Here is an 18861-nt window from a genome sequence, read left to right on the forward strand (position 1 = left end):
AGATTCACTAGCCCTGTATTGTGGACCCCGACAACCAGAAGCAGCTAGCTTTAAGGAATAGTGTAATGACCCAGGGAATTCACGCCTACTGAGCCAGCTGGAAGACAAGAGCTTGAGAGCTTGGATTCTATTTACAATGGTCCCTGGGTATCCTCGGGGAATTGGTCCAGGACAGCTCTTCCTATACCCTCCCACCCCCAGATACCAAAATCCAAGCTTGCTCAAGTCCCTTATATAAAATGGCATAGTATTTGCACATAACCTACACACATTCTCCCATATACTTTAAATCATCTCTAGATCACTTATAATACCTAATGAGAACCTATTTTATTTGTTTATTTTTAATTTATTTTATATTTTTTGGCTGCACTGGGTCTTCGTTGCTGCGTGTGGGCTTTCTCTGGTTGCTGCGAGCGGGGTCTACTCTTCGTTGCGGTGTGCGGGCTTCTCATTACGGTGGCTTCTCTTGTTGTAGAGCACGGGCTCTAGGCGCGTGGGCTCAGGATTTGTGACTCGCGGACCCTAGAGGGCAGGCTCAGTAGTTGTGGCACACGGGCTTAGTTGCTCCGCGGCATGTGGGATCTTCCCGGGCCAGGGATCAAACCGGTGTCCCCTGCATTGGTAGGCAGATTCTTAACCACTGCACCACCAGGGAAGTCCCGAGAACCTATTTTAAAGTAGGTTTCTTCCGTTATGAGATTGTAAACTCTGAAGGCTGTCACCATTTTTAATATCTTTCTATTTAAGTACATAGGGTTGTACTTTATATAGTGCAGGATACAGGTTGCACACTTGTAGATTCTCAGCTATATCTGAACTGCAATCATTTTGATCAATCTGAAGTGTTGTTTTTTTTTTAAACTGACAGTTGCCAACATTTAAAAATCAAGAGATTTCATGTGAAATGCACATTTCCACCTTCTTTTGAAAAATTCGAAGGTCTGGCCATTTTAGGCCCACATTCCCAAAGTTGCGCTCTTTAAACAAAACAGGCATTTCCATCCGCCAAAGTCCTCACCTTGCTCACTTGATTTACTTTCACTAGTCACCTGGTCCCTGAAGGCATGTAAGTTTGCCACGCTTGCTGCTCAATGGAACTATATTGAATAAATGAATTTGGCAGTTAATGCTTGTACGTTCATTTTCATTTCACATACGCGTTCTATCCTTCTAACTCCATTATAATAAGCCACTTGGTGGACAGAATCCTGTTAACTATTTTTCCTTAAATAACTTTTTGGTGGTCACGTGCTTCAATAAATATTAATATGTTTATAAAACCTTGCTCTTAGCCCCAGACCACTGCGAGTTGAGTCTCCCTGCGTTGGTCTGGGGATGCCTAAAATTTCATCATTATGATTCGTTCCCTGGGTTTAGCCGAGACTTGGTTACTTGTCAGGTAAAGAGATTAAAATTATTTCCCGATAACACAAACATACAACATTTTAAAGTAGGTATGAGGTGGGAAGTTACCCTTTCCACAGCAAATAAAAAAGTTCTTTCAGAGGTGGTCAAGTTTCTAGCTGGGACCCTGGGAAAGGTGGAGGAGACTGGAATGCACTTGCATTCTGAAGTTTATCGAAGGCTTTTTGGGTGGGAATTTTATCCGAAGAGTCTCAGAGCGACCCTCGCTCGGGTTCTGGCAGCTTTGGGCGTGGCTTCTGGCACAGCCCCCGAGTAGTTGTCACTGGGATCAATTTCAGGACTCTCTAGAGCCCAGCCTTCGGAGTTTCACATTTCTGGGGGCTCGTCTCCCCGCCCTCAGGTAATTTCCCTCCGTTGCTGGCGCTGCCCTGCCCCCTCGGTCGCTGGAGTCTCCCCCCCTGCCCGACACCCTCTCTGGCTCTTTCAGCATCAGTTTCCCCAAGGAGCCAGGAGGGAGACGAATTTGGGGGCTTCCCTGCCCTCGTCTTGGAGCCGGGGAAGGGGAGATGCGGGCAGGAGGCTCTGTGAGTTCAGGCTCGGCAGCCGCCTCCTGAGGCCTTTGGCCCGGGGCACTTCGCGAGGGAGCGACCCTCTCCTCAGAGCCGCCAGCGGGTGCAGTCCAGCCACGCCGAGCGGAGGGGGTCCGGGGCTCCCCGCCCCCGACCCGGCGTTGCCGCGCTCCCCCTAGCGGCCGCCGTGCGGCTTCGCTCCGTCCCAGGCTCGTCGGCGGCGCAGCTCACGTGACCGCGCTCCGGGCCTGCGGCCGCTGTCGGTTCCCCCAGTCACCGAGCGAGAGGGAAGAAACAAGATGGCGGCTGAAGGCGATCCGGAGTGGGGCCCCAGCAATTCGGATTGAGCCTTCTCCCTCCACCCGCTTCCGCCGGCCGGGCCCCTCCCGCCCGGCCCCGCGGGCCTCCCCACCCGGCCCCGGCGCCCCCCACCGCCACCCCTCCGCCCGCCCCTCCCCCCTCCGCTTTCCCTTCTCCCCCCGCCTCGGCTCCGACATGAGGGGCCGGCGGGGCAGGCCGCCCAAGCAGCCCGCGGCTCCCGCTGCGGAGCGCTGCGCCCCGGCCCCGCCGCCGCCGCCGCCGCCTACGTCCGGACCCATCGGGGGGCTCCGCTCGCGGCACCGCGGCAGCAGCCGGGGCAGGTGGGCCGCCGCCCAGGCTGAGGTGGCGCCCAAGACGCGGCTGAGCTCGCCCAGGGGGGGCAGCAGTAGCCGGAGGAAGCCGCCGCCGCCGCCGGCCCCCCCTAGCACCAGCGCCCCGGGCCGGGGGGGGCGAGGAGGCGGGGGCGGCAGGACGGGGGGCGGGGGCGGCGGCGGCCACCTGGCCCGGACCACCCCGGCCCGGAGGGCCGTCAACAAAGTGGTGTACGATGACCACGAGAGTGAGGAGGAAGAGGAGGAGGAGGACATGGTCTCCGAGGAGGAGGAGGAGGAGGAGGACGGCGAGGCTGAGGAGACCCAGGATTCCGAGGACGACGAGGAGGATGAGATGGAAGAGGACGACGATGACTCCGATTATCCGGAGGAGATGGAAGACGACGACGACGACGACGCCAGTTATTGCACGGAAAGCAGCTTCAGGAGCCATAGCACCTATAGCAGCACTCCAGGTACCCACCCAGCCCAGTTGCTGCAGACTCCTTCCCCACCTCCTCCCCCTTCTCCCCTCGCTCACTCCCTCTCTGGTCTCCCCCCACCCCCTCCTCCCCCCTCAGACAGAGGGGAAATGCGACGGCACATCAAGTGGCAAAAAACTAGATTTACTAGAGGAAAGAGGCGCATTGTTCAAAATGGAGATTGCATTGTTGCAGTTCGCAGGCCACACACTCGCGCTCTCTCTCCCTCTCCCCCCACCAACCCCCTCTTTTTCCTCTTAAAAATTTGTGCCAGTGCAGTGTCTCCACCGGGCAGGGTTGAAAGTTTGGCACACACACATCCATTGCATTCATTTTTCTCCCCTTGTTTTGGTTTGGTTTTTTGGAATGAAAGAAGCCTCTTGTTTTTGCAGACCTCTTTGCATTTCTAATGTGGTTTCTTTTAGATTTTTATTCTATATCTGTTCCTAAAAAGGGAATTCAGGATTTAGATAGATTGTGCCATACAAACACACACAAAACATGCTTCTCTTCACACCCCGAGCTGTGTGGTTTTAAAAGTGTGTTAAGGAAATAGATCAGTTGGGTTAGTAGGGGAGCCTTATCTGGTCCTGTGTGTTTGTTTTTATTCTTGAGTGCTAATGGGCGCGTGCAACAGTTGCGGGTAAATGGCCGATTAAAAAGCAAAGCAGAAAAACCAAAGGAAACCAAAACAAATTTAGTATTTCATCTGATTCAAAATCATTTCGGTAAAATGCAAAATAAAATAAGAGACCTCAGGAACATGCGTCTTAACTAATTTGATGCCTTTGCCTGAGAAATGCAGTTTCCTGTCACCTGTTGCAGAGACGTATAGTTGATCATGCAGACGCAATTGCTGAAGATGAACTTTTGGACCAACTCCCAAGTCACACAGCAGAAGTATAGGGAGATTTATTGCAAAATGACTTTTTATTTTCATTCTGTTTCTGAGGATAATAGTCCTCCCTGATCTGTAATAAATTTCTCCATGGTGACTCCTCTCCTATTTTCTCAGAGTTCCTCTAGGCTGGTGCTGAGATACGTTTTGTTTATTTAAAAAACACACACATACACACACACAATGGCGGCTTTGTATTAAATACGTACTTGCGCCTTACTAAATTGTGAAAAAAACCGTAATTTATAGCGATAACCTACAAGACTTTTCCTTTATATTTTTGTTAATCTGGATTAACTAAATTAGAATCCAGTTTTCAGAGCATTTAAAAAGTAAAGTTCGTGAGAGAATAGGATCTTAACAAAGTGATAAAGGTGTGTCACTTGTTTTTAAAAGAGACTAGGATAGTAGAAGTGGTTAAATTTAAGTGTGTCTGTTTTTTTATAAATACCTAAATACTCATTGGAGGAGTATGAGTATTAAGTCAGATGTAAACCTGTTTAGATTGTCCTAACAGCACATGAAAAAGGTAATTTCTTTTGCCTGACAGAATATCTGCCTGTCTTTGGGGTCGGGTGTGGGGAGAGCTGGCAGGAGAATGAAGGGAATGAATCAAATGTCAAGTGTTTGTGTCCTGTATGTAGAAGGGACTACACACCATTCTTCATTTCTTGCCAACTTAATTTTAGTACATCTTTTATAGTAATAGTTTTTACTTTAAGAAATCACATGTGGTCTTTTCTACCAAGAGCCCAGAATGGAAAGACCCGTGGAGAGTAAATTACACTATTGGAGGAAGTTTTCTCAGATGAGACAGAGCTAAGGTGTTTTGGCAGGGTGGTTCAGCTAACTTTAACTCCTCTTTGAAGGCCTAGAAAATAATATTTAGGGTTGAGAGCCGTGTATATGCTGAGTTAAATTACAGTTTGTGGTTAGGTTTCCTTTTTTAAAAAGATGCTTATATCTTTATGTACTTCCATGACATTTCGTTTTTTCTGATGACATTCATAGTGCACCTTGTGTATGCTTGTCCTATCTTTATGTGAAATTATGGATTATATATACTTATATTAATCTTATACCACCTGCATTTCCTAGTACAGCGTGTCTCACACAGCCGGTGCTCATCAGAGATTGGTTGGACAGATGATTGTTAGTAGGTGAGAACTTGTAATAGATGAAGTTGTGCTAATTCTACTGTGGGTGCCATAATTCCTAAATATTTTGGATTTGGGAAACTAAATATTGGTCTAATTAGATTTTGATACTTTGACCAGGGAATGTTTTTAGTAGCAGGGTTAGTGTGTTTTGAGCTGCTGTTTCATATTGCTTGCCAGGCATTTTCCTTTCTTTATTGGATGTGGTGTTAACGTGTTAGATGTTTTACTTTTTGAAACATTATTTCTCAAGATTATGGTAGAAGAGATGATACATTTTGCGTTTTAAACTTTTAGAATATGTCTACTTGCCTAGAATAACAATGCATGACAGTGAGTTGTTTAGGCTAAGCACCTGTTTCATTAGTTTTATTGTCTGTACTTCTAGGTAAATGTGTATGTATGTGCTTTGGAAGGAAAAATGTTCTAGATGGTTTGATATCCCCAAAGCTCATAAATAAATATGTTTGGTGGATCTGAATCCAGCTGTATTGTCAGGGCTCAGAGAGGAATATACTTTATTGGTAATTTAGAGAAGATTATTAAGCTTTGTAAACTAGAATGTTGGCTTAAGTACTAAATATTCAATTCCTAGTATAAGAAATTACTCATTCATCTATTCATATGTTGAGTACTTTGTAGATAATATACCTGTTGATGCGAAGACATTGGTTGATGTTACTAGCTTCATTTTCTAAAACCATATATTTAAAAAAGTTTATTCACTGGAGGTGAAATGTTTTCCTTTTAATGGAGAGAAATTTTAAATGGGTACGTAAGGTACTCACATGACAGATATTATTATAGGTATAACAATTTGTTAATACAAAATTGAAATCATCTAGTTTTGCTTAAATTCAAGGCATTTGGTTGAATAAGGCTTTTATTTTTATTGTTAAAATTTAGAGTTATTTCAGCCTGTAGGTTTTATGACATAGTTTGCCAGTACATTGAGAAGGATTGTGTAGAAAATCTTTTGAATAGGCATTTGGTAAAGTTCTGACAGCACCTTGAAATCAAGCATTTTCTAATTCAAAAAAGTTAAATTAGACTTTAAACAGAATAGTTCTTGCATTTAACTTGTGTGGAACTTCTGAGAATACCTAGGTGGTATTTTGATTTTTGTTGTTGTTGTTGTTTTGCGGTACGCGGGCCTCTTACTGTTGTGGCCTCTCCCGTTGCGGAGCACAGGCTCCGGACGCCCAGGCTCAGCGGCCATGGCTCACGGGCGCAGCCGCTCCGCGGCACGTGGGATCTTCCCGGACCGGGGCACGAACCCGTGTCCCCTGCATCGGCAGGCGGACTCTCAACCACTGCGCCACCAGGGAAGCCCCTAGGTGGTATTTTGAAATTTGGAGCTTCTGATGACTTCAGAAAGCAAAAGCGCTGGTGTTGCCCTGGGAGAGTTAGTGATTTATGTCCTCTAAGGCAGGGTTCCGGTACTGGTCCGCAGCCTGTTAGGAACCGGCCTGCACAGCAGGAGGTGAGCGCGAGGAGTGAAGCTTCATCCGCAGCTCCCCATCGCTCGCATTACCGCCTGAGCCATCACCCCACCCCCACCCCCGTACATGGAAAAATTGTCTTCCATGAAGCCCTGGTGCCAAAAAGGTTGGGGACCTGTGCTCTAAGGATTATGACAGTGGAGATGGGTGGCGTAGGTGCCATGAATGAACTGTAGATTGATCTGAAGCAGAATTTGTTACCTGCTGGCAGTATTTATTCTCACTGGTGTCAACCAAGTATCTTTTCATTGTGCTTGGAATTCCTGATTGCTACAAGTGAGGTACGAAGTGCAGTGGAGATTTAAAGGAGGGCGAGATCATACCCTATTTGGGGGAGTTGGTGTGGGTGTATGCTTCCTGGATGGACATGTGGCTAGTGAGGATGGACATGTGGCTAGTGAGGATGGACAGAAGAAGGGAGGGAGCAGCATGAAGCAAGGCACTGATTCTAAGGTGCAGGCAGGCTTAAGTAACCTGCTTTAGCAAGAGCCTGAGTATGTGAATAGGAAATAAAAAAATAAAGCACCATTGTTGGTCAGTACTTAGAGAACCAGGCTATAGCATCTCCTCTCTCCCTCATTTGTAGGATAACAATTGGGGTAGATCAGTGATCCTCAGTCATTTTTCACTCCTGGAACACCCAAGGGATTTGCTGTATTCCTATCAGCACCATGTGGGAGCATGAAACAAAACCAAATCAAATCGTGGATACTGTTAAATCACTGATGCAGCCAGTTCTTTCCCCCACAAATTGAGAGAATTAATGGAAGAGGTGATTTCTGAAGTCTCCTCCCCTCCCACCCTCCTGTCTATTTCCGGTCTATTTCATTTGTGGGTATTGGGGATCAATCAGAAGATCGGGAAACAAGCGGGATATGATTTCAGGGGGACATCAGGAAGTTTAGCATTACTTCTGTTCTGCAGGATGGATTGGAAGAGGACAGATAACTGGTGGGGATCTGGATGGGTTTTGTAGCCCTGGATGGGAAGATCAATTCAGGAGGTACTTCAGAATTCTCCAGCATCAGAAGTGTAGACAGAGGAATGCATCAGATATGCCTCTGTAAGAGTGGCAATGCTTTCAGTAGGAACAGGAATTCAAGATTATAAGGGAAATTAATGAGATCTGTTTTCAGGTATTGGTACCTGAAGAGGTTAAACATGAGAATTAAAAGAAAGAAAATGCGGGCCCCAAAGAGTTATTAAAAAGTTGGACAACATGACCTGTGGGTATTAGAGAGGTGTGTCTGAGGTATGCAATAATAGATGGTCTGTGTACAGCTCAGGCTCAGTACTCTTCTGGTGTATATTTGGAAGTGGAGCCGGGTATTGAAATGTGGGTGTGCAGCAGGAATGAGGATATTAAGGCCAGGAGCTCTGGTCTGTTCCGTTAGGTCTGCCTTTCCTCCCTCTTCAAGACCCCATGTCCTCCCTGTGACTGCAGATCCTTGGCGGGGGGGTGCCAGGGGTGAGAAGGTGGTGGTAGTGGTGGCAGACTGGTAGTCTGGGTGACACAGACAGGAGCAAATCCTAGTAGATGCCCTCTTTGCATTGGTTAGATTGCTCCCTCCCTGGTCCTTAGCCATGCTCTGGGGATCTCTTCCTAGAAGTCTTCCCAGAGTTCTGTTGCTCACCTTGGTCTCTTCTCTCTCTCTCTTTTTTCTTTTTGGCTGCACCGCTTGGCATGTGGGATCTTAGTTCCCCGACCAGAGATCGAACCCGCGCCCCCTGTAGTAGAAGCACGGGGTCTTAATCACTGGACCGCCAGGGAAGTCCTCTCTTCTCTTTGAATGCCTCTTATAGCAGTTATAGCCTCATCTTTGTAATTTAGCACTAGTTTAGCACTGACCCTCATTATTCTAATTTTTTTCATGCTTTCAGTTCTTTAAAATGATAAGGTTCAGGAGACAGAACATTTTTTAAAAAAAAAAACTTACAAAATGCACTTTAAAAGATAGACAGTAAAATGCAGATAGTATTAAAATGCATATAGCTAAATATAACGTTTTAATTGTTGGTATACTGGTATGTATCAGATTATTCTGTATATTTTTCTAGATACTAAGTTACATTCCTCAAGTATTTTTTGATTGCTGGTTGATTTTTAAAAATAGTAACAGTAAGAGCTAACATTGGACATCTAAATTACTGAATTATTTTTGAGAAGTAGTTAATAAAAATTACATTTAAAAAATACCAAAAAATTGGGAATTCCCTGGTGGTCCAGGGGTTAGGACTCTGAGCTCTCACTGACGAGGGCCCAGATTCAATACCTGGTTGGGGAACTAAGATCCCACAAGTTGGCATGGCAAAAAAAAAATTTTTTTTTAAATTATACACACGCACACACACACACACACACAGTTTTGCATTTTTAAAATAGCAGCTTTATTGAGATACAGTATACGTACCATAAAATTTACCCTTTAAAAAAAGTGTATTATTCAATGGTTTTTAGTATATTCACGGAGTTGTGAATACATCATCCCTATCTAATTCCAGAACGTTTTTTATCACCCCAACAAGAAACCCATATCCATAGCAGTCACTCCCTGTTCTCTCCCTCTCCTGCTCCATCCCCTGGCAACCATTACTTCATTCTCTGTTGATTTGTCTCTTTTGGAACTTTCTTATGAAAGGAATCATACAATATGTGGCTCCTTTCACTTAGCATAATGTTTTCAAGGTTCATGGATCTTGGAGCATGTAACAGCACTGTATTTAAATAATATTCCATTATATGGATATACCGCATTTTGCTCATCCATTCATCACTTCATGGATATTTGAATTGTTTCTACTTTTTGGCTGTTATGAATAATACTGCTGCTAACCTTCGTGTATAGGTTTTTGTCTGGACAAGATGTGTTTATTTCTCTTGGGTATATCCTAGGAGTGGAATAGCTGGATTATTACAAATACAATTTTAGTAGAATCTTTATAACCAGACTTATTTTGTTCATTACAGTAGTTTTAAAACAGTTCTCTTAGGATGAATGAGAGCTGGTTTGTAAATCTTCCAAAATATCTATGATTTTTGGATTGCTTTAGGTCAGCTTGGAGAATTTATACCAGGGTTTGTCAGAGAAGGAGCAGTGTAAGTGGAGTCGTTTTCCCACATAGTCAGTGTGAGGGCGTCTGGCAGGCTTCGGAGGCACCCACATATGTCAGCCCACCGCAAAATTTTAGGCTGTCATGATACGTGAGAGTCTCAGGATTTTAGATAAATCTTTTATGAATGTCAGGGATCTAGGGAGGTAGCATGTAGCACAGAGTTTTAAAGAGTGAAGGATCTGGAACCAGTCCTCATAGGTTTGAATCTGGGCTCTGTGATGATGGGCATTTTGCTCAGCTCTTTGTACCTCACTTTCCTCCTTTGTAAAATGGAGATATCATAGTACTGAATTCAGGATGTTGTGAGGGCTGAATGGGTTAATGCATGTGAAGTGCCTAGAACAGTGCCTGGCATATATATAGTAAAGATTCAATAAATAGTAGCTATTATTGTCTGTTGATTTGTTCCTGAACTGAAAGTGGATATTCTGTAGGGATATAGGGACCTTACAATGTAGTGAGGTAGTATTTTATTCTGTCGAAAGCTGTCAACTGACTCACAAGGTATAAAAATATTTTAAGCACCACATTAAATAAAAATGTACCTGAAAATAGAGCTTTATTTTCCCCCCTTTAAAAGAATTACTAAATGTTTATTTACCCATTCAAAACATTCAGTTTACCTAACATCTGATTTATTCTAGAACTATAATAAATAATACATTTCCTTTAGTTATTTACAGGGGTCAGTTAAAGTAGAAATAGTGCTCTTGATAATTTCAGCTCTTTGGTAGTTCCTCTCCTCCATGCCATTTTCCTCTGCCTGTTCCTTAAACACCAGGTTTCCAGGTTTTCAAACCAGCCCCTGGCCCCCTCACTGTCTCCCTCCTTCCCCTGAGATCTCATTTATTCTCAAGTTGTTTTTAAAAATTGCAATGAAAAATTTAAAAATAGTGTAGATTTACTCCTTTGGGAAAATACATATAATATAAAGATGAAAATGAAAATGATCTGTAATCCCACCAACCAAAGATACTCACCAGACATGTTTCTGTGTATATATATATATATATATATATATATAATTCCACTTACTGTAACCTGCTTTTATCTACACATTTTTTAAAAGTTATAACTAGGATGACACTAAACAAACTGTTTTTCCCTGATACACGGCAAGGTTTTCCCATATCACTGTATCTTTATCAGTCATCCATCCCTAATGATTAGTAATGCTGAGTTATCTCTTCACGTGCTTATTTGCTGTCTGTGAAGAAAATCATTGGTGAAGTGTCTGTTGAAATATTTTGCCCGTTTAAAAAATATTTATTTATTTAGGCTGTGCTGGGTCTTACTTGTGGCATACGGGATCTTTAGTGGCAGCATGTGGACTAATTAATTGCAGCATGCATGCAGGATCTAGTTCCCCGACCAGGGATTGAACCCAGGCCCCCTGCATTGGGAGCGCAGTCTTATCCACTGGACCACCAGGGAACTCCCTTTGCCCAGTTTTTAATTGGGTGGTTTTCTTATTATTGAATTTGGAAAGTTCAGCTAACATAATAATTATTTATGATATATAATTTCCCAAAGCTCTTTTCTCTGTTCCTTTTTCAGAGCATTCTCTTCTTGGATGCAACATCCTGACTTATCTCTCTAAGGATATTTATTATAGTTTTTTTTTTTTGAAGATTTCTTCTGTTTCTTTTGTTTTCTCAGATTCCTTTCTTAGGTTTTAGTTTTTTCTCTTTGATATTGGAGACTTTTTTCAAGTGCCTCGTGATCCTCAACTGTTCATATTTAGGAGTGAAGCACTGGGTAGCACTTTGTGGGTGGCCATGGGTTGTCAGCTGGTGGGTTTCACTGCAGAGTAATTGGGCAGTGGAACCCCAGGTATCAATATTTGTTTTTGTTTTTGTGAATTTTTGTTTTCTCTTTCACTCTTTTTTTTTTTTCTCCTGTGAGTCTATTTGGTTTCTTAAGGGAAGATTTCTTAAATCTTTTTTCCTGGGGCTGGGAGTAGGGGTCCGAGGGCACGTGACCAATATCCTGGGAAGCCAGATGAGGGAGGGTGACTAGGGCTCACACCTTGGAGTAGGCACACTTCACTGAATTTCTCTGTTAGGAACCCTGAGCCAACTATTTTTTTTTTAAGTGTGGTGTAATTGACATACAACATTATCTTAGTTGCAGGTGTACAGCATAATGGTTTGATATATATATACATTGCCGAATGATCACCACAGTAAGTCTAGTTAACACCTGTCAACATACATAGTTACAAAAACATGTTCTTTTTCTTGTGATGAGAACTTTTGAGATCTGCTCTCTTAGCAACTTTCACATATACAATATAGCACTCTTAACTATAGTTACCATGTTGTACAGTACATCCCCATAACTTATTTGTATTGATATTATAACTGGAAGTTTATAGCTTTTCACCCATTTTGCCCACCCCCATCCCCTGCTTCTGGCAGCCATCAGTCTGTTCTCTGTATCTATGAGCTTGCTTGTTGGCTTGTTTTTTAGGTTCCACATATAAGTGAGATCACACAGTATTTGTCTTTTTCTGTCTGACTTCTTTCACTTAGCATAATGCCCTAAGGGTCCATCCATGTTGTCACAAATGGCAGGATTTTCTTCTTTTTTATGGCTGAATCATATTCCATATATGTATATTGTGTGTGTGTGTGTGTGTGTGTATACATCACATTTTTTTAATCCATTCATCCATCAATGGATACTTAGGTTGTTTCATGTCTTGGTTATTGTAAATAATGTTGCAGTGAACATGGGGGGTATAGATGTCTTTATTTTTTTTTGCGGTACGTGGGCCTCTCACCGTTGTGGCCTCTCCTGTTGTGGAGCACAGGCTCCGGACACGCAGGCTCAGCGGCCGTGGCTCACGGGCCCAGCCGCTCCACGGCATGTGGGATCTTCCCGGACCGGGGCACGAACCCGTGTCCCCTGCATCGGCAGGCGGACTCTCAACCACTGTGCCACCAGGGAAGCCCCTAGATGTCTTTTTGAGATAGTGATATCTTTTCCTTTGGATATATCCAGAAGTGGAATTGCTGGATCATATGGTAATTCTATTTTTCATTTTTTGAGGAACTTTCATACTGTTTTCCATAGTGGCTGCACCAATTTACATTCCTACGAGCAGTGCATAAGGGTTTCCTTTTTTCCACATCCTAGCCAACACTTGTTATTTCTTGTCTTTTTGATAATAGCCATAATAACAGGTGTGAGGTGATACCTCATTGTGGTTCTTTTCTCTTTGTTCTAGTATGTTTTTACCTTTTGTACTTCTTTGTTGTCAATTTACCAAGTGTTGAGAGGAAAAGGATATTAGCTCATGTTACATATTTATCATATATAAAGTGAAGTCTCATTAAGTATTTCTTTACAAAACGGTTAAAAAATAACTTATCTAATACTTATTCAGCGTGCAAGGTACTGTGTTAAAACCTTCACAGAGATCCAGTGATGGATAAGAAATGGTCCCTACTCTCAGGTCTTTATTCTTTCAAGAGGGAATAATAAAACAGTGCATAAATATAAAATAATATAGGGCAGGCTGTGGTAAGTGCTGTAAGAAAAACAAATTAGGGAGAGAGATCATATTCTATATATTTGGGAGATCAGAAATGGTGTCAAGAACAAGGTTGAATTTGAGATATTTCTTGAAGATTGGGTAGGATTTCTCCAGGTGGAGATTGAACAGAAAGAGAAAGGAGGAGATGAAAGGTAACAGATGACAGGAAGGTGAACGTTCAGGGACTGCGTACTTGATGTCTGAGTGTGGAGGAGGCGAGACTGTAGAGAAGTGGAGATTATGTTTTGGTCCAATTTGAATAAATGCCAGTCTGAGGAATTTGAACTTAGTAGGCAGTGTGTAGTCATTGAATGTTTTAAAAGTGGCGTATGTCATGATAAAGCTGAGCTTTTTGGGAATTCCCTGCCGGTCCAGTGGTTAGGGCTCCACGCTTCCACTGCAGGGGGCATGGGTTCGATCCCTGGTCGGGGAACTAAGACCCACATGTCATGTGGTGCCGCCAAAAAAAAAAAAAAAAGCTGAGCTTTTTGAAAAATAATCTGGCTTTGGTGTATAGGATTTATTGGAATAGGATGGTATAATAACTTTTCATAGCTACATAAGATCCCATCCTAAGGCTTTACCAAGTAGTTAAGCTGTGCTGTACAGTCATTCCTTGGTATCTGCAGGCAGTTGGCGGCTGGACCCCCCCCCCACCCCATGATACCTAAATCTGCTGGTGCTCAAGACTCTTATATAAAATGGTGTTGTACAGTTGGCCCTCGAAATACTTGGATGCCAAACCTGTGGATATGGAGGGCCGACTGTTTACGTTTGCTGTGATTACCTGTAGTGACTAAACCTTTAGATAAATCTTGGTTCACATTCCTGGTTTTTTTTAAGGCTTTTACTATGTAATACTAATAATTATAAATATTATATAACATATATATATTAGGTAATGTATAATATACATATTACACTAATACAATATGTGTCATTATATTATAAATATTAGAAATATATTTCCACCAGCAGTGTATGAAAGTGCCCATTTCACCAGCACCAGTTATTTATAAACCATCTTTGCATCCAGTGGGTTAAAAGCCCTCTTGTTTCTCTTGTTTGAATTTGCATTTTTTGACTAATAAAATTTAATGCTTTCATGACCTCTGACACCCAAATCTCTGTAGTCATGGTTTCCTTCCTGTGTTTTAACTAATGGATGAGTGAATACTTCTTGAACCCCTCCACTTAGAAGTCCTGTAGGCACATCCAGTTCAACATGTTCCAAATAGAATTCATGCTTTAGAGACTGCTCCTAACCTCCCATTTCCTTGTTCAGTGAATAATGGCACTGCCCACTGAATTGCCCAAGTCAGAAGTGAGGAAGTACCAGACTCCTCCCTGTGCCTCACCCTCCATGTGCAGGCTTATCACCAGGTCCTGTGAAGTTTACATCTTACATATCTCTTAAATATATTTCAGCTCTCTTGTCCATCCGTGCTAATGGTTACCTAAATCAGGCCTTCTTTATCCCTTACTTGGCTTCTTAAGGAAACAGCCTGCCTGCCCGCCTGGCCTCCTTTTGTCCATTATCTCTCATATCCATCTTCCACGTACATACTGCTCTGCTCTGAGACAAATCTGACCATGTTATGCCCTTTCTTAAAAATCTGTGGGAAAATGATTATGTGCTTTAGTGTAGGTGGATAGTTCTGACTTGGCTTTTGCTTCCTCTACCAGCCTCATCTTCTGTTGCTTCATTTATTTGTTCACTTATTTTAAAAATACCTGTTGAGAACCTACTATGTTCCAGGCACTCTTTGGGATGCAGCCAGGAATAAAGCAGACATGGCCCCTGCCCTGAAACAACAGGGAGGGTAGCCAGTGTAACAGTGAGAGAAGTGCTTCCAAAAGGGGCAAGTAAGAATGACTTCATGGGCGTGGGGCGGGGAGCGTCAGAAAAGGCCTCCCTGAAGAGGTGACAGGTGAGCTCCAAATGGAAGTAGCCGGCAGAGGGGAGGGGAAAGAGGATTCTAGGCCATAGGATCACCACATGCAATGGACTGGAGGGAAAACCATGAAGGATTTCAAAGCCAGCAGTGCTGTGATCAGGTTGGTGTTTTTTAAAAAAAAGTCCCTCTGGCTATAGAATAGATAATGAATTGGAGTGGGATAAGAATTGATGAAGGGAATTAGGCTGTTGAAGTAGACCAGGTGACAGATTTTGTACCTTGGAGAGAAATATTCAAAAAATAATTTATTATTTAGGATGTCACATCTTAGTGATAGATTGGTTAGTTGGGATATGGTCAAGTTTGAATTGACTTCTAAATCTCCTTTATTTCTCTCTTTATCCACAACTTATTTCTCTTCACCTTTAATTTGATTGTCAAGTAATGCTGAATTCTTTGTAAAAGTTCCCCTCAAACACCTCGTAGTGGGGCTTCCCTGGTGGTGCAGTGGTTGAGAATCCACCTTCCTATGCAGGGGACACGGGTTCGATCCCTGGTCTGGGAAGATCCCACATGCCACGGAACAACTAAGCCCGTGTGCCACAACTACTGAGCCTGTGCTCTAGAGCCCGCGAGCCACAATTACTGAGCCCGCACACCACAACTACTGAAGCCCGCTCGCCTAGAGCCCTTGCTCCACAACAAGAGAAGCCACTGCAGTGAGAAGCCCACGCACCGCAACGAAGAGTAGCCCCCACTCGCCGCAACTAGAGAAAGCCTGTGTGCGGCAATGAAGACCCAACACAGCCAAAAATAAATAAACAAAATAAATAAATTTATTTAAAAAAAAAAACACCTCATAGTTATTCACTGCTGTGATGACTAACTCCTGGTCACCCATCCATCACCTTCTCCAGCTTGTCTTCTCTGGTCACCATTCCCTTTTCCTTAGGTGAGACTAAGTTCCTTTACCTCTCCCTAACCCCCCAGGACCATGTGCATTTATATGTTTAGTTTCCAAATATTTCAAGGTGTTCTAGGTTTCTTTCTTTCTGTTACTGATTTCTAATTTAATTTCATTGTGTTCAGAAAGCATACTTTGTATGACTTTAATTCTGTAAAACATTTTTAGAGGTTTGTTTTGTGCCCCAAAATGTTGTCTGTCTAGGTGAACGTTCCAAGTGTACTTGGAAAGAAGGTGTATTCTGCTGCGGGTGGGTAGAGTGTTCCATAAGTGTCAGTTAGGTCAAGTTGGTTGTATTATGAACGTCTTCTGTATCCTTGCTGATTTTCTACCTGCTTGTTCTATTGATCACCAAGAGAGAATTGTTGAAGTCTACAAATATTGTCATGGATTTGCCTATTTCTCTTTGGAGTTCTGTTAGTCTTCATGTATTCTGAGGCTCTGTTATTAAGTACTAAACATTTAGGAAGGATTATTTGACCCCTTCATCATTATATCTTTATTTGTTAAGACATCGTACTGAAATGGACTCTAATTATCTGTCTGTCTCCTTCATCCGAACCTGTCTTAGGGCAGGGAGACTCTCATTCATCTCCCTCTCCTTCGTGCCGCTCAGTCTCTAGCATGCAGTAGGCAGCACAGGTAATTGTTGCACTGAGTGTATGAGTCAAAAAAAATTTCTCTAGATTCTTTTCACCCTTAGTTCTGCCCTGTCCAGTATGGCAGCCACTAGCCACGTGGGGCTATTTAAATTTAAATTGAGTAAAATTCAAACTTCAGTTCTTCATTGACACTAGCTACATTTCCAGTGCCCAGTAGCCATGTGTGATGTAGAACATTTGGGTCACTTCATATCATCACAGAAAGTTCTCTTGGGCTGACCGTGTTACTGTCGCCAGTCTGCTTCTGCTAAACTGTGAGAATTTACCTAGCATCCCTTTTTCTCTAGCCTTTTATTTGCTCTGAATCCTGCGCGGCCTGGGTAGCCCCAGCACTTGGCTGTGGTTCTTCTCTGTTAAGCCTGTCAGCTCAGTGTTATTTGTGGATGTGATGGTGTTGAATTTCTGCAGTGAGACTTGGGCTCATCTTTGCGACGATGGCATCGTTTGTTGTTCTCTGGGGTAGGGGAAGAGGTAGTCAGCTAACCTTCAGTTTTAGAAAATCTGCCATGGTCCTGATAAAATTAAGCTAAGTCGTAGATGCAGGACAAAAGGGAAAGAATTAAAATTCAGAGACTTTTGGATGAGAAATTTAGTTTGATAACTCAGGGAATTCCTGTATTGTAAAAGTTGGTATGTGAACTGAATTGTCACATACTGGTGTGTTGTTTCAGTTGTCTTGAGTTCTATATAAAACCTCTTTCTCAGGAGTCTCTGGACAAATGATTTAATTACTTCAGTAGTTTTCAAGGAAAAGACATCACTTTTTGAGTGGAATTCTTTTGTTACTTAACCAATGTTAAATTGCAATTATGGAACCTCAGAAGATTTGCTAAGAAAGCTGATGCTTTACACTCTTCTCTACTCATGGATGTGTTCTAGAATTCACACACTTGGGAGACTGCGTGGCCAAGTGATTCATACTGAACGACAGTGTTCAGTAGGTGCAATTTCTACATTTTGCTGCTATGGCTTCCTGCTTGGTTTCAGGATGTTAACATTGCCTCCTTTGAGGTCTGTTTATAGTGTATTCTATTTATGGAACTTAAAAAGCATTTCAGAAACGCACATATTAATCTGTGTGGAATTTCTCTTCTTGTCCTTTTTCCTTCTAATGCTTGCATAGCTATATTGAGACTTGTCTGAGGAAATAGTCCAGCATTTAAAGTAGCTAATAAAATTTTAGCCCTTCCCATCAGCGCAGTTTTCCCTGTTTTTCTAAACATCAAAATTATTTCACACACTCTTTGCAGTCTTAGTAAATTACCCTTTTCTCCAACTTATGACCATAATCTGCTTTCACAGTGTTATGCAAATAATTAAAAAATTAAAAAGTGATTTTACTGTAATTTCAGATACATATTTGAACTTTTTAGCTTGAATTGTCTGGGTGAAATGCCTCAAATTTCTGATTCTCTGTAAACTTGGAAGATTGCCTTTATCCAGATATATTATTATCCTTAATTGCCTAAACAGCTTGAGTTATAAAATCTCCCTGCATTTCAGGAGAAACCTAACAATGGGAGCTTGTTTATGGCAGGGGACACAAACTCAAATGCTACAGGGTCCAAGTAAATTAAAGATGTGAAGTGGCCTTTTTTTTCCTTTATTAATACAAAACTGCATTTGCTGTTAAAGTTTATTTGCCTTGAAAAACTAACCCTATTGGAATTTTAGTCCCTTTTTGCTTTTACAGACAGTGCTGTTGTAAATGTGCTAGAGATGTATCTTTAGTCACCCAGCCTGGTGTTTCTATAAGGTAGATTCCTAAGAGTAGGGTGGTTGGGTTACATTTCATAGGCTGAGCCAGGTTATACTCTCATTACTATTGTTCTTAGACCTTCCCTAATCCGTGTTTATGTGGCTTTTAAGTTGACTTTTTCTGGAACTTACCGAAGTTTACTCAGACCTTTAGCGGGTATTTTTGGATATAGACTAGGCCCAAAATCCTTTCCTCATCAATTTATTGGTAAATACACTTATTTATAATATGAAAGCCTGAGGTTTAGCTCCTAAATTGGGAGGCAGATGTCTCTCTTCAGAGTTTTCTGGCCAAGTGGGAATGGAATTTTTTTTA

General features: G+C 42.5%; 1 protein-coding gene across 18 annotated transcripts in view; it reads left to right on the plus strand.

Moving 5' to 3' along the window:
* Nucleotides 1-2225: 2225 nt before the first annotated feature.
* BPTF (bromodomain PHD finger transcription factor) overlaps nt 2226-18861 on the plus strand; it is a 139185-nt gene continuing 122549 nt past the window's right edge. For 13 of the 18 annotated variants that reach the window (XM_049701828.1, XM_033438852.2, XM_033438861.2 and 10 more), the window contains exon 1: nt 2234-3045. In XM_049701828.1, the coding sequence (XP_049557785.1) occupies nt 2433-3045 (613 nt within the window). In that variant the 5' untranslated portion in view covers nt 2234-2432. Of the gene's footprint in view, nt 3046-18861 lie in introns of all 18 variants that reach the window. The other 5 variants (XM_049701830.1, XM_049701829.1, XM_049701840.1 and 2 more) reach the window with 4 other exon arrangements.

This window comes from Orcinus orca, chromosome 19 (genome assembly GCF_937001465.1).
Source record: "Orcinus orca chromosome 19, mOrcOrc1.1, whole genome shotgun sequence".
Taxonomy (NCBI): Eukaryota; Metazoa; Chordata; class Mammalia; order Artiodactyla; family Delphinidae; genus Orcinus; species Orcinus orca.